Raw genomic sequence first — 16,936 nt, 5'->3', positions numbered from 1 at the left:
GTTTAGAGTAGAAACTGCCCCCTCGACCTTAGGGACTGTCTGCCATAAGTCCTTTCTGGTCGACCATAGGAAATAATTTCTTAAATATAGGGGGGGGGGAACAAAAGGTATGCCGGGCTTTTCCCACTCCTTATTTACTATGTCCGCCACCCGCTTGGGTATAGGAAAAGCGTCGGGGTGCACCGGAACCTCTAGGAACTTGTCCATCTTGCATAATTTCTCTGGAATGACCAAGTTGTCACAATCATCCAGAGTAGATAACACCTCCTTAAGCAGTGCGTGGAGATGTTCTAATTTAAATTTAAATGTCACAACATCAGGTTCAGCTTGTTGAGAAATTTTTCCTGAATCTGAAATTTCTCCATCTGACAAAACCTCCCTCATGGCCCCTTCAGATTGGTGTGAGGGTATGACAGAACAATTATCATCAGCGCCCTCCTGCTCTTCAGTGTTTAAAACAGAGCAATCGCGCTTTCTCTGATAAGTAGGCATTTTGGATAAAATATTTGCTATGGAGTTATCCATTACAGCCGTTAATTGTTGCATGGTAATAAGCATTGGCGCACTAGATGTACTAGAGGCCTCCTGTGTGGGCAAAACTGGTGTAGACACAGTAGGAGATGATGTAGTATCATGTTTACTCCCCTCATCTGAGGAATTATCTTGGGCAATTTCATTATCTGTGGCAGTACTGTCCTTACTTTGTTTGGACGCTATGGCACAATTATCACATAAATTTAAATGGGGAGACACATTGGCTTTCATACATATAGAACATAGCTTATCCGAAGGCACAGACATGTTAAACAGGCTTAAACTTGTCAACAAAGCACAAAAAACGTTTTAAAACAAAACCGTTACTGTCTCTTTAAATTTTAAACAGAAAACACTTTATTGCTGAATATGTGAAAAAGTATGAAGGAATTGTTCAAAAATTACCAAAATTTCACCACAGTGTCTTAAAGCATTAAGAGTATTGCACACCAAATTTCAGAGCTTTAATCCTTAAAATAACGGAACCGGAGCCGTTTACAAATTTAACCATTATACAGTCCCAGCTATAGCCTTTGCTGAGACCCAACCAAGCCCAGAGGGGAATACGATACCAATTGACGCCTTCTAGAAGCTTTTCCAGCAAATTTCAGATCCTCACACATGCGTCTGCATGCCCTGCTCTCAAAAAACAACTGCGCAGTAATGGCGCGAAAATGAGGCTCAGTCTACAACTAGGAAGGCCCCCTGACTGGAAAAGGTGTCTAACATAGTGCCTGCCGTTTAATAAACGTTCCCCAAGTTTATAAATGCGAATTGTCAGCATAAATCTGAATAAAATGCCCAAATAAAGCAATCGATTTAGCCCATAAAAATGTCTACCAGTTTTTTAGCCCATATTAAGCCCTTTATTCTGTTTGTTTGACTAAGAAAATGGCTTACCGGTCCCCATGAGGGGAAATGACAGCCTTCCAGCATTACATGGTCTTGTTAGAAATATGGCTAGTCATACCTTAAGCAGAAAAGTCTGCTAACTGTTTCCCCCAACTGAAGTTACTTCATCTCAACAGTCCTATGTGGAAACAGCAATCGATTTTAGTTACTGTCTGCTAAAATCATCTTCCTCTCACAAACAGAAATCTTGATCCTTTTCTGTTTCAGAGTAAATAGTACATACCAGCACTATTTTAAAATAACAAACACTTGATAGAAGAATAAAAACTACATTTAAACACCAAAAAACTCTTAACCATCTCCGTGGAGATGTTGCCTGTGCAACGGCAAAGAGAATGACTGGGGTGGGCGGAGCCTAGGAGGGACTATATGGCCAGCTTTGCTGGGACTCTTTGCCATTTCCTGTTGGGGAAGAGATATCCCACAAGTAAGGATGACGCCGTGGACCGGACACACCAATGTTAGAGAAATATGTAATCTGCTAGGATTAGATTATCATGTATCACGATATTTGCCATTTGTAGGGAATCCACAATTTCAAGAGGGTACACCTTCATTAATTTTTTCAAAATAGAATACTCGAGGGCTTGCTAATGCCTTCCAGTTGCTTGATATAGAAGAAGGGTGTATCAAATCATTTGACACGCTTAGATTGCAATTTAATCTCCCACATAGAAATTTTTATGCTTATCTCCAAGCCAGACATTATGTTATGAAATTAACAAATGAACATGGCTGGAACTGGTCACTAGGGCAGTTGGATAAGTGGCTTATCTTGGCAAAAATGGAATTATGTCAATCTCCCCATGTTATGCGATTCTGGTGTCAGATAGAGGTACAATTAATATAGATAAAATTGCGGGGAGCTGGGCTAAACTGTTATCTAAAGAAGTTGATTCTAAAATACCCTCTCTCTCAATTCAAGAGGTTGCTCAGACAACTCTTTCGTCTACAAGGAGATAATCCCATGTTAAGCTTTTACATAGGACATATTTTACACCAGAAAAGGGAACAAGATGTGGGAAAACGACTTTTACTAGTTGTTCTAAATGTTCACTTCCTTCTGCAGATCTTCTGCATATGCTATGGACCTGCCCGAAAATCAGGAACGTTTGGTTTAAAGTTCAATTTTGGCTTTGTAAAATACTTGATCTCCCCTCACTAAATCTCTCAGATATGAATGTAATTTTTCTTTTTTCCAAGCCAGAAGACAAGCAGCTTAATATTAAATTGATAAATATAACCATACTGGCTGTTAGATACCTCATTTTTAAAAAATGTAAAATGAGTACGGGTCCCAGTATTCCTGAAATTAAAAATTGTTTAAAAAAACAATGTATTCTGGAACAATATAATGTTAATATTGATAACGATAATTCTAGGTTTTTCCTCAAATGGTCAGCATTTGTAAAAATATTTCCTCCTGCTGAAAGGGAGTGTTTGATATATCATGTACGTAACTCTGAATTAGTCCTCTTAGGGAGGTGGTGATGGGGTTAATTTTATATATATATATATATATATATATATATTTTTTTTTTTCTCTTTTTTCCGTTTTGTATTATTGTGTCTTGATTTATGTTGCTTTTGTTCGTTTTGTTCAGTCTTATTTTGTGGTAATATGTGTGTTTAGTTTACGTCTGGGTTAAAATATTAAAAATAATCCAACAGGGTATAGATTATAAATGCAAAGAAGGAAATTTACCTTATTTTTTGGGCAGGCTTCAGCTAATAAATGTTTAAAGGTCTGAGGTTTCTATGCTCATGTATATTTTATGTTTCCTATTATGATGCTAAACATAGGTGAATTACCTAAAACTTGTATAACTAGAACACAGAGTTGATTGTTTTTGTTTTTTCCTTCCATGTTTTGTTCTTATTTGTCAGTATACTCTGTTGGATATAAATAAATACTTTAAAAAAAAAAAAAAAAATACATTCCACTCACCAACAAAGGATTGTAATTTCCACAAGCACCATATGTTTTTTCATCCCTCATATATAAAGGTCTAGCCATCAACCTCTCCAAAAGGGACACATTTAATCCATAAGCCGAAGCAATATTAGACTTTATAACTGGCCCAAGCTGCTTTGGATCTCCTGCAAGAATAATCTGGACACACACACACACAATAGGTGAGATTATATTCATTCTAAGTCCTATAGAGCAACAGTTTTTTTGCATAGACACAAACCTGGCCATTCACTTCTGATACTAAGCCCAGCGGTATCAGGCACTCGGGCTCACTTGCCTGTCCACTCTCATCCACAAACACATGGGTGAAGTGTCCAACCCTAAAACAAATTGTCAGACGATAATGTGAAACTACATTCAATTCAACAATACTTTATTACTTAAAGGGCACTCAAGTCATAATTAAACTTTCATGATGATTCAGATAGAGCATGCAATTTTTTTTTTTTAACAATTCTTTATTAACCAACAAAAAAAGTAATATTATACAATAGTCTGATCTTGACTTATTTCAAAAGAGAAGGAAAAAAAAAAACCAATAAGAACAAATGAAGAAACATAATCATTCTCATCTAAAAATTTAGACAGTTTCACCCCGAAAAAAAAAAAAAAAAATGAGGGGAGAGAGAAAGAAGAGAAGAAAAGAAAAAAGAGAAAAAACAAAAAAAGCAAATGACCTCTGACCCTCCCTCTACTCCGGGGAGAATTTGCTTTTCATCAAGAAGAAAAAAAACAGAATTTATGTTTACCTGATAAATTACTTTCTCCAACGGTGTGTCCGGTCCACGGCGTCATCCTTACTTGTGGGATATTCTCTTCCCCAACAGGAAATGGCAAAGAGCCCAGCAAAGCTGGTCACATGATCCCTCCTAGGCTCCGCCTACCCCAGTCATTCGACCGACGTTAAGGAGGAATATTTGCATAGGAGAAACCATATGGTACCGTGGTGACTGTAGTTAAAGAAAATAAATTATCAGACCTGATTAAAAAAACCAGGGCGGGCCGTGGACCGGACACACCGTTGGAGAAAGTAATTTATCAGGTAAACATAAATTCTGTTTTCTCCAACATAGGTGTGTCCGGTCCACGGCGTCATCCTTACTTGTGGGAACCAATACCAAAGCTTTAGGACACGGATGAAGGGAGGGAGCAAATCAGGTCACCTAAATGGAAGGCACCACGGCTTGCAAAACCTTTCTCCCAAAAATAGCCTCAGAAGAAGCAAAAGTATCAAACTTGTAAAATTTGGTAAAAGTGTGCAGTGAAGACCAAGTCGCTGCCCTACATATCTGATCAACAGAAGCCTCGTTCTTGAAGGCCCATGTGGAAGCCACAGCCCTAGTGGAATGAGCTGTGATTCTTTCAGGAGGCTGCCGTCCGGCAGTCTCATAAGCCAATCTGATGATGCTTTTAATCCAAAAAGAGAGAGAGGTAGAAGTTGCTTTTTGACCTCTCCTTTTACCAGAATAAACAACAAACAAGGAAGATGTTTGTCTAAAATCCTTTGTAGCATCTAAATAGAATTTTAGAGCGCGAACAACATCCAAATTGTGCAACAAACGTTCCTTCTTTGAAACTGGTTTCGGACACAAAGAAGGCACGACTATCTCCTGGTTAATGTTTTTGTTAGAAACAACTTTCGGAAGAAAACCAGGTTTAGTACGTAAAACCACCTTATCTGCATGGAACACCAGATAAGGAGGAGAACACTGCAGAGCAGATAATTCTGAAACTCTTCTAGCAGAAGAAATTGCAACCAAAAACAAAACTTTCCAAGATAATAACTTAATATCAACGGAATGTAAGGGTTCAAACGGAACCCCCTGAAGAACTGAAAGAACTAAGTTGAGACTCCAAGGAGGAGTCAAAGGTTTGTAAACAGGCTTGATTCTAACCAGAGCCTGAACAAAGGCTTGAACATCTGGCACAGCTGCCAGCTTTTTGTGAAGTAACACAGACAAGGCAGAAATCTGTCCCTTCAAGGAACTTGCAGATAATCCTTTCTCCAATCCTTCTTGAAGAAAGGATAGAATCTTAGGAATTTTTACCTTGTCCCAAGGGAATCCTTTAGATTCACACCAACAGATATATTTTTTCCATATTTTGTGGTAAATTTTTCTAGTTACAGGCTTTCTGGCCTGAACAAGAGTATCAATAACAGAATCTGAGAACCCTCGTTTTGATAAGATCAAGCGTTCAATCTCCAAGCAGTCAGCTGGAGTGAGACCAGATTCGGATGTTCGAACGGACCTTGAACAAGAAGGTCTCGTCTCAAAGGTAGCTTCCATGGTGGAGCCGATGACATATTCACCAGATCTGCATACCAAGTCCTGCGTGGCCACGCAGGAGCTATCAAGATCACCGACGCCCTCTCCTGATTGATCCTGGCTACCAGCCTGGGGATGAGAGGAAACGGCGGGAATACATAAGCTAGTTTGAAGGTCCAAGGTGCTACTAGTGCATCTACTAGAGTCGCCTTGGGATCCCTGGATCTGGACCCGTAGCAAGGAACCTTGAAGTTCTGACGAGAGGCCATCAGATCCATGTCTGGAATGCCCCACAGTTGAGTAATTTGGGCAAAGATTTCCGGATGGAGTTCCCACTCCCCCGGATGTAATGTCTGACGACTCAGAAAATCCGCTTCCCAATTTTCCACTCCTGGGATGTGGATTGCAGACAGGTGGCAGGAGTGAGTCTCCGCCCATTGAATGATTTTGGTCACTTCTTCCATCGCCAGGGAACTCCTTGTTCCCCCCTGATGGTTGATGTACGCAACAGTCGTCATGTTGTCTGATTGAAACCGTATGAACTTGGCCTTTGCTAGCTGAGGCCAAGCCTTGAGAGCATTGAATATCGCTCTCAGTTCCAGAATATTTATCGGTAGAAGAGATTCTTCCCGAGACCAAAGACCCTGAGCTTTCAGGGGTCCCCAGACCGCGCCCCAGCCCATCAGACTGGCGTCGGTCGTGACAATGACCCACTCTGGTCTGCGGAAGGTCATCCCTTGTGACAGGTTGTCCAGGGACAGCCACCAACGGAGTGAGTCTCTGGTCCTCTGATTTACTTGTATCGTCGGAGACAAGTCTGTATAGTCCCCATTCCACTGACTGAGCATGCACAGTTGTAATGGTCTTAGATGAATGCGCGCAAAAGGAACTATGTCCATTGCCGCTACCATCAAACCTATTACTTCCATGCACTGCGCTATGGAAGGAAGAAGAACGGAATGAAGTGTTTGACAAGAGTTTAGAAGTTTTGTTTTTCTGGCCTCTGTCAGAAAAATCCTCATTTCTAAGGAATCTATTATTGTTCCCAAGAAGGGAACCCTTGTTGACGGAGATAGAGAACTCTTTTCTACGTTCACTTTCCATCCGTGAGATCTGAGAAAGGCCAGGACTATGTCCGTATGAGCCTTTGCTTGAGGAAGGGACGACGCTTGAATCAGAATGTCGTCCAAGTAAGGTACTACTGCAATGCCCCTTGGTCTTAGTACCGCTAGAAGGGACCCTAGTACCTTTGTGAAAATCCTTGGAGCAGTGGCTAATCCGAAAGGAAGTGCCACGAACTGGTAATGCTTGTCCAGGAATGCGAACCTTAGGAACCGATGATGTTCCTTGTGGATAGGAATATGTAGATACGCATCCTTTAAATCCACCGTGGTCATGAATTGACCTTCCTGGATGGAAGGAAGAATTGTTCGAATGGTTTCCATTTTGAACGATGGAACCTTGAGAAACTTGTTTAGGATCTTGAGATCTAAGATTGGTCTGAACGTTCCCTCTTTTTTGGGAACTACGAACAGATTGGAGTAGAACCCCATCCCTTGTTCTCCTAATGGAACAGGATGAATCACTCCCATTTTTAACAGGTCTTCTACACAATGTAAGAATGCCTGTCTCTTTATGTGGTCTGAAGACAATTGAGACCTGTGGAACCTCCCCCTTGGGGGAAGCCCCTTGAATTCCAGAAGATAACCTTGGGAGACTATTTCTAGTGCCCAAGGATCCAGAACATCTCTTGCCCAAGCCTGAGCGAAGAGAGAGAGTCTGCCCCCCACCAGATCCGGTCCCGGATCGGGGGCCAACATTTCATGCTGTCTTGGTAGCAGTGGCAGGTTTCTTGGCCTGCTTTCCCTTGTTCCAGCCTTGCATTGGTCTCCAGGCTGGCTTGGCTTGAGAAGTATTACCCTCTTGCTTAGAGGACGTAGCACTTGGGGCTGGTCCGTTTCTACGAAAGGGACGAAAATTAGGTTTATTTTTGGCCTTGAAAGACCTATCCTGAGGAAGGGCGTGGCCCTTACCCCCAGTGATATCAGAGATAATCTCTTTCAAGTCAGGGCCAAACAGCGTTTTCCCCTTGAAAGGAATGTTAAGCAATTTGTTCTTGGAAGACGCATCCGCTGACCAAGATTTCAACCAAAGCGCTCTGCGCGCCACAATAGCAAACCCAGAATTTTTCGCCGCTAACCTAGCCAATTGCAAAGTGGCGTCTAGGGTGAAAGAATTAGCCAATTTGAGAGCACGGATTCTGTCCATAATCTCCTCATAAGGAGGAGAATCACTATCGATCGCCTTTTCTAGCTCATCGAACCAGAAACACGCGGCTGTAGTGACAGGGACAATGCATGAAATTGGTTGTAGAAGGTAACCTTGCTGAACAAACATCTTTTTAAGCAAACCTTCTAATTTTTTATCCATAGGATCTTTGAAAGCACAACTATCTTCTATGGGTATAGTGGTGCGTTTGTTTAAAGTAGAAACCGCTCCCTCGACCTTGGGGACTGTCTGCCATAAGTCCTTTCTGGGGTCGACCATAGGAAACAATTTTTTAAATATGGGGGGAGGGACGAAAGGTATACCGGGCCTTTCCCATTCTTTATTTACAATGTCCGCCACCCGCTTGGGTATAGGAAAAGCTTCTGGGGGCCCCGGGACCTCTAGGAACTTGTCCATTTTACATAGTTTCTCTGGGATGATCAAATTCTCACAATCATCCAGAGTGGATAACACCTCCTTGAGCAGAGCGCGGAGATGTTCCAACTTAAATTTAAATGTAATCACATCGGGTTCAGCTTGTTGAGAAATGTTCCCTGAATCTGAAATTTCTCCCTCAGACAAAACCTCCCTGGCCCCCTCAGACTGGTGTAGGGGCATTTCAGAACCATTATCATCAGCGTCCTCATGCTCTTCAGTATCTAAAACAGAGCAGTCGCGCTTACGCTGATAAGTGGGCATTTTGGCTAAAATGTTTTTGATAGAATTATCCATTACAGCCGTTAATTGTTGCATAGTAAGGAGTATTGGCGCGCTAGATGTACTAGGGGCCTCCTGAGTGGGCAAGACTGGTGTAGACGAAGGAGGGAATGATGCAGTACCATGCTTACTCCCCTCACTTGAGGAATCATCTTGGGCATCATTTTCTGTGTCACATAAATCACATCTATTTAAATGAGAAGGAACCTTGGCTTCCCCACATTCAGAACACAGTCTATCTGGTAGTTCAGACATGTTAAACAGGCATAAACTTGATAACAAAGTACAAAAAACGTTTTAAAATAAAACCGTTACTGTCACTTTAAATTTTAAACTGAACACACTTTATTACTGCAATTGCGAAAAAATATGAAGGAATTGTTCAAAATTCACCAAAATTTCACCACAGTGTCTTAAAGCCTTAAATGTATTGCACACCAAATTTGGAAGCTTTAACCCTTAAAATAACGGAACCGGAGCCGTTTTTATCTTTAACCCCTTTACAGTCCCTGGTATCTGCTTTGCTGAGACCCAACCAAGCCCAAAGGGGAATACGATACCAAATGACGCCTTCAGAAAGTCTTTTCTATGTATCAGAGCTCCTCACACATGCGACTGCATGTCATGCTTCTCAAAAACAAGTGCGCAATACCGGCGCGAAAATGAGGCCCTGCCTATGATTAGGGAAAGCCCCTAGAGAATAAGGTGTCCAAAACAGTGCCTTGCCGATAATATTTTACAAAATACCCAGATTAAATGATTCCTCAAGGCTAAATATGTTTATATATGAATCGATTTAGCCCAGAAAATGTCTACAGTCTTAACAAGCCCTTGTGAAGCCCTCATATACAGTCTGTAATAAAAATGGCTTACCGGATCCCATAGGGAAAATGACAGCTTCCAGCATTACATCGTCTTGTTAGAATGTGTCATACCTCAAGCAGCAAAAGTCTGCTCACTGTTCCCCCAACTGAAGTTAATTCCTCTCAACAGTCCTGTGTGGAACAGCCATCGATTTTAGTAACGGTTGCTAAAATCATTTTCCTCTTACAAACAGAAATCTTCATCTCTTTTCTGTTTCAGAGTAAATAGTACATACCAGCACTATTTTAAAATAACAAACTCTTGATTGAATAATAAAAACTACAGTTAAACACTAAAAAACTCTAAGCCATCTCCGTGGAGATGTTGCCTGTACAACGGCAAAGAGAATGACTGGGGTAGGCGGAGCCTAGGAGGGATCATGTGACCAGCTTTGCTGGGCTCTTTGCCATTTCCTGTTGGGGAAGAGAATATCCCACAAGTAAGGATGACGCCGTGGACCGGACACACCTATGTTGGAGAAACATAATTTATGCTTACCTGATAAATTCCTTTCTTCTGTAGTGTGATCAGTCCACGGGTCATCATTACTTCTGGGATATTACTCCTCCCCAACAGGAAGTGCAAGAGGATTCACCCAGCAGAGCTGCATATAGCTCCTCCCCTCTACGTCACTCCCAGTCATTCGACCAAGGACCAACGAGAAAGGAAAAGCCAAGGGTGAAGTGGTGACTGGAGTATAAATTAAAAAATATTTACCTGCCTTAAAAACAGGGCGGGCCGTGGACTGATCACACTACAGAAGAAAGGAATTTATCAGGTAAGCATAAATTATGTTTTCTTCTGTTAAGTGTGATCAGTCCACGGGTCATCATTACTTCTGGGATACCAATACCAAAGCAAAAGTACACGGATGACGGGAGGGATAGGCAGGCTCTTTATACAGAAGGAACCACTGCCTGAAGAACCTTTCTCCCAAAAATAGCCTCCGATGAAGCAAAAGTGTCAAATTTGTAAAATTTGGAAAAAGTATGAAGCGAAGACCAAGTTGCAGCCTTGCAAATCTGTTCAACAGAGGCCTCATTCTTGAAGGCCCAAGTGGAAGCCACAGCTCTAGTAGAATGAGCTGTAATTCTTTCAGGAGGCTGCTGTCCAGCAGTCTCATAAGCTAAACGAATTATGCTACGAAGCCAAAAAGAAAGAGAGGTAGCGGAAGCTTTTTGACCTCTCCTCTGCCCAGAGTAAATGACAAACAGAGAAGACGTTTGTCGAAATTCCTTAGTTGCCTGTAAGTAAAATTTTAGAGCACGGACTACATCCAGGTTGTGCAGTAGACGTTCCTTCTTTGAAGAAGGATTTAGGCATAAGGAAGGAACAACAATCTCTTGATTGATATTCCTGTTAGTAACTACCTTAGGTAAGAACCCAGGTTTAGTACGCAGGACTACCTTATCCGAATGAAAAATCAAATAAGGAGAATCACAATGTAAGGCTGATAATTCAGAGACTCTTCGAGCCGAGGAAATAGCCATTAAAAATAGAACTTTCCAAGATAACAACTTTATATCAATGGAATGAAGGGGTTCAAACGGAACGCCCTGTAAAACATTAAGAACAAGGTTTAAACTCCATGGTGGAGCAACAGTTTTAAACACAGGCTTAATTCTGGCCAAAGCCTGACAAAAAGCCTGGACGTCAGGAACTTCTGACAGACGTTTGTGTAACAGAATGGACAGAGCTGAGATCTGTCCCTTTAATGAACTAGCAGATAAACCCTTTTCTAAACCTTCTTGTAGAAAAGACAATATCCTAGGAATCCTAACCTTACTCCAAGAGTAACCTTTGGATTCACACCAATATAGGTATTTACGCCATATCTTATGGTAAATCTTTCTGGTAACAGGTTTCCTAGCCTGTATTAAGGTATCAATAACTGACTCAGAAAATCCACGTCTTGATAAAATCAAGCGTTCAATTTCCCAGCAGTCAGCTTCAGAGAAGTTAGATTTTGATGTTTGAAGGGACCCTGTATCAGAAGGTCCTGTTTCAGAGGTAGAGACCAAGGTGGACAGGATGACATGTCCACCAGGTCTGCATACCAAGTCCTGCGTGGCCACGCAGGTGCTATTAGAATCACTGATGCTCTCTCTTGTTTGATTCTGGCAATCAATCGAGGAAGCAACGGGAAGGGTGGAAACACGTAAGCCATCCTGAAGTCCCAAGGTGCTGTCAGAGCATCTATCAGGACTGCTCCTGGATCCCTGGATCTGGACCCGTAACGAGGAAGCTTGGCGTTCTGTCGAGACGCCATGAGATCTATCTCTGGTTTGCCCCAACGTCGAAGAATTTGGGCAAGGACCTCCGGATGAAGTTCCCACTCCCCCGGATGAAAAGTCTGACGACTTAAGAAATCCGCCTCCCAGTTCTCCACTCCCGGGATGTGGATTGCTGACAGGTGGCAAGAGTGAGACTCTGCCCAGCGAATTATCTTTGATACTTCCATCATAGCTAGGGAGCTTCTTGTCCCTCCCTGATGGTTGATGTAAGCTACAGTCGTGATGTTGTCCGACTGAAACCTGATGAACCCCCGAGTTGTCAACTGGGGCCAAGCCAGGAGGGCATTGAGAACTGCTCTCAATTCCAGAATGTTTATTGGCAGGAGACTCTCCTCCTGACTCCATTGTCCCTGAGCCTTCAGAGAATTCCAGACGGCACCCCAACCTAGAAGGCTGGCGTCTGTTGTTACAATTGTCCAGTCTGGTCTGCTGAATGGCATCCCCCTGGACAGATGTGGCCGAGAAAGCCACCATAGAAGAGAATTTCTGGTCTCTTGATCCAGATTCAGAGAAGGGGATAAGTCTGAGTAATCCCCATTCCACTGACTTAGCATGCACAGTTGCAGTGGTCTGAGGTGTAAGCGTGCAAAGGGTACTATGTCCATTGCCGCTACCATTAAGCCGATTACCTCCATGCATTGAGCCACTGACGGGTGTTGAATGGAATGAAGGGTGCGGCAAGCACTTTGAAGTCTTGTTAGCCTGTCCTCTGTCAGGTAAATCTTCATTTCTACAGAATCTATAAGAGTCCCCAGGAAGGGAACTCTTGTGAGTGGAACGAGTGAACTTTTCTTTTCGTTCACCTTCCATCCATGTGACCTTAGAAATGCCAGCACTAACTCTGTATGAGACTTGGCAGTTTGAAAGCTTGAAGCTTGTATCAGAATGTCGTCTAGGTATGGAGCTACCGAGATTCCCCGCGGTCTTAGTACCGCCAGAAGAGCACCCAGAACCTTTGTGAAGATTCTTGGAGCTGTAGCCAATCCGAATGGAAGAGCCACAAACTGGTAATGCCTGTCTAGGAAGGCAAACCTTAGGTACCGATAATGATCTTTGTGAATCGGTATGTGAAGGTAAGCATCTTTTAAATCTACAGTGGTCATGTACTGACCCTCTTGGATCATAGGTAAAATTGTCCGAATAGTCTCCATCTTGAACGATGGAACTCTTAGGAATTTGTTTAGGATCTTTAAGTCCAGGATTGGTCTGAAAGTTCCCTCTTTTTTGGGAACCACAAACAGATTTGAGTAAAACCCCTGTCCCTGTTCCGATCGTGGAACTGGATGGATTACTCCCATTAACAAGAGCTCTTGTACGCAGCGTAGAAACGCCTCTTTCTTTGTCTGGATTGTTGACAATCTTGACAGATGAAATCTCTCTCTTGGAGGAGAGTATTTGAAGTCCAGAAGGTATCCCTGAGATATTATCTCTAGCGCCCAGGGATCCTGAACATCTCTTGCCCAAGCCTGGGCGAAGAGAGAAAGTCTGCCCCCCACTAGATCCGATCCCGGATCGGGGGCCCTCAATTCATGCTGTTTTAGGGGCAGCAGCAGGTTTCCTAGTCTGCTTGCCCTTGTTCCAGGACTGGTTAGGTTTCCAGCCTTGTCTATAGCGAGCAACAGCTCCTTCCTGTTTTGGTGCAGAGGAAGTTGATGCTGCTCCTGCTTTGAAATTACGAAAGGAACGAAAATTAGACTGTCTAGTCTTGGCTTTGTCCTGAGGCAGGGCATGGCCTTTACCTCCTGTAATGTCAGCGATAATCTCTTTCAACCCGGGCCCGAATAAGGTCTGCCCTTTGAAAGGTATATTAAGCAATTTAGACTTAGAAGTAACATCAGCTGACCAGGATTTTAGCCACAGCGCCCTGCGTGCCTGAATGGCGAATCCTGAATTCTTCGCCGTAAGTTTAGTAAGATGTACTACGGCCTCCGAAATGAATGAATTAGCTAGTTTAAGGACTCTAAGCCTGTCCGTAATGTCGTCCAGAGTAGCTGAACCAATGTTCTCTTCCAGAGACTCAATCCAGAATGCTGCTGCAGCCGTGATCGGCGCAATGCATGCAAGGGGTTGCAATATAAAACCTTGTTGAACAAACATTTTCTTAAGGTAACCCTCTAACTTTTTATCCATTGGATCTGAAAAAGCACAGCTATCCTCCACCGGGATAGTGGTACGCTTAGCTAAGGTAGAAACTGCTCCCTCCACCTTAGGGACCGTTTGCCATAAGTCCCTTGTGGTGGCGTCTATTGGAAACATTTTTCTAAATATCGGAGGGGGTGAGAACGGCACACCGGGTCTATCCCACTCCTTAGTAACAATTTCAGTAAGTCTCTTAGGTATAGGAAAAACCTCAGTACTCGTCGGTACCGCAAAATATTTATCCAACCTACACATTTTCTCTGGTATTGCAACTGTGTTACAATCATTCAGAGCCGCTAACACCTCCCCTAGTAATACACGGAGGTTTTCCAGTTTAAATTTAAAATTTGAAATATCTGAATCCAGTCTGTTTGGATCAGAACCGTCACCCACAGAATGAAGTTCTCCGTCCTCATGTTCTGCCACCTGTGACGCAGTGTCTGACATGGCCCTAATATCAGCGCACTCTGTTCTCACCCCAGAGTGATCACGCTTACCTCTTAGTTCTGGTAATTTAGCCAAAACCTCAGTCATAACAGTAGCCATATCCTGTAATGTGATTTGTAATGGCCGCCCAGATGTACTCGGCGCTACAATATCACGCACCTCCCTCTGAGCGGGAGATGTAGGTACTGACACGTGAGGCGAGTTAGTCGGCATAACTCTCCCCTCGTTGTTTGGTGAAATTTGTTCAATTTGTACAGATTGACTTTTATTTAAAGTAGCATCAATACAGTTAGTACATAAATTTCTATTGGGCTCCACTTTGGCATTGCAACAAATGACACAGGTATCATCCTCTGAATCAGACATGTTTAAGACACTAGCAAATAAACTTGCAACTTGGAAATACAATTCAATTAGAATAATATTAAAACGTACTGTGCCTTTAAGAAGCACAGAAGATCTATGACAGTTGAAAATTAATAAATTGAAACAGTTATAGCCTCAATCCTTGTAAACAACACAACTTTAGCAAAGGTTTAATCCCATTAGCAAAGATAACAAATTCTGAAAGCAGGAAACAAATTACAGAATAAACGTTTTTTATCTCAGTCAAACTATAATTCTCACAGCTCTGCTGAGAGAAATTACCTCCCTCAAAATAAGTTTTGAAGACCCCTGAGCTCTGTAGAGATGAACCGGATCATGCAGGGAATACAATGAGTTGCTGACTGAAATATTTGATGCTAGAAAAAGCGCCAAAAAACGTCCCCTCCCCCTCACACACAGCAGTGAGGGAGAACAGAAACTGTCAGAAAACAGATTAAGCAACTGCCAAGTGGAAAAATAGTGCCCAAACATTTATTCACACAGTACCTCAGCAAATGAAAACGATTTTACATTCCAGCAAAAACGTTAAACATAATCTCTAGTTATTAAACAGCTTTATGTATTTCTTACAGTGTAATTCTAGTGAAGTACCATTCCCCAGAATACTGAAGTGTAAAGTATACATACATGACATTATATCGGTATGGCAGGATTTTCTCATCAATTCCATTGTCAGAAAATAAAAACTGCTACATACCTCTATGCAGATTCATCTGCCCGCTGTCCCCTGATCTGAAGTTTACCTCACTCCTCAGATGGCCGAGAACAGCAATATGATCTTAACTACTCCGGCTAAAATCATAGCAAAACTCTGGTAGATTCTTCTTCAAACTCTGCCAGAGAGGTAATAACACACTCCGGTGCTATTTTAAAATAACAAACTTTTGATTGAAGATATAAAACTAAGTATAATCACCATAGTCCTCTCACACATCCTATCTAGTCGTTGGGTGCAAGAGAATGACTGGGAGTGACGTAGAGGGGAGGAGCTATATGCAGCTCTGCTGGGTGAATCCTCTTGCACTTCCTGTTGGGGAGGAGTAATATCCCAGAAGTAATGATGACCCATGGACTGATCACACTTAACAGAAGAAAAGGGTAAACATTATTACCTTATATCACCTTATTGTTGGGATTTTCAAATTTTATGTAAAACAGCAAAACACAAGAAGAAACAAAACAAAAAAAAAAAAAGGGGAAAAAAAAATAAAAAAAAATAACCACCTCTCTCTCATCCCCCTCTGTCCCCAACTACCAGATGCCTAGTAAGATTAATTCAGAGATTTGGAAAGGAAAAATCATATATTCTTTTTCATTTTCAGAGAGTGATTTAATATATACTGCCCATTTGTTAAAGAAATTCCTTATGTCCTCTTCGTTATCTATGTCTGTATCTTTTTGTTCTAGTAGGCATTGTTTTTTTAGACAGTTCTGGATTTCGGATACACTAGGCACTGAGCGCATTTTCCATTTTTTACATATTAGGTATCTAGTAGCTAATATTGAGATAGAGATCAGGTTGTCATTAGGGTGACATTCACTTAGATTATCCTTACATAGTATAATTTGATATAGAGTAAAAGTTACGGGGGGAATTTTCAGCACCTTAATTAAGCCAATATTCTAACTTACACCAAGTGTTTCTTACTTTTGGGCAAAACCAAAACATGTGTTCTAAATTGGCTGCTGGGAGTGAGCACTTGGGGCATTTATCAAAGCCTGAATTATGAACCCTGCGACCCGTTTCCGGAGTAAAATATGCCCTGTGGAGAATTTTGATATGTGCTTCCCGCCAAGTAGCTGAAAGAGTTATTTTTTTCACTTTGCTTATAGAGTGTTGCACTGTTTTTGGATCTACCCTATTTTGTTCTGACAATGAAGTCCATGTTAAAGCAAGTCTTGCTAAATTCTGGTTACCCCTGCTAATACCCAGAAGATGATAACACACAGAAATAGACATCCGATTCACAGTCATGAGTGTGAGCCAATTTTCAAGTTTACCTAATTTCCAAGACCATCCTACGTCTCTAGTTGTTTCTAAGAAGAAATGCCTTATCTGCAAGTACGCAAAGAAATCTTTGTTGAGTAACTTATATTCCCCTTTTAATTTTTCAAATGTTTTAATGGTTTTT

General features: G+C 41.9%; 1 protein-coding gene across 1 annotated transcript in view; it reads right to left on the bottom strand.

Moving 5' to 3' along the window:
• Nucleotides 1–16,936, bottom strand: part of MOV10L1 (Mov10 like RISC complex RNA helicase 1) — a 1,168,229-nt gene that overhangs the window by 431,340 nt on the left and 719,953 nt on the right. Inside the window, exons 19-20 of the mRNA XM_053719185.1 lie at nt 3,642–3,741; nt 3,395–3,559 (exon numbers count right to left, since the gene is read on the bottom strand). Of these exons, the coding sequence (XP_053575160.1) occupies nt 3,395–3,559; nt 3,642–3,741 (265 nt within the window). The remainder of the gene's footprint in view (nt 1–3,394; nt 3,560–3,641; nt 3,742–16,936) is intronic.

Source organism: Bombina bombina, chromosome 6 (assembly GCF_027579735.1).
Source record: "Bombina bombina isolate aBomBom1 chromosome 6, aBomBom1.pri, whole genome shotgun sequence".
NCBI lineage: Eukaryota > Metazoa > Chordata > Amphibia > Anura > Bombinatoridae > Bombina > Bombina bombina.
This window is presented reverse-complemented; position numbering and strand designations above follow the sequence as displayed.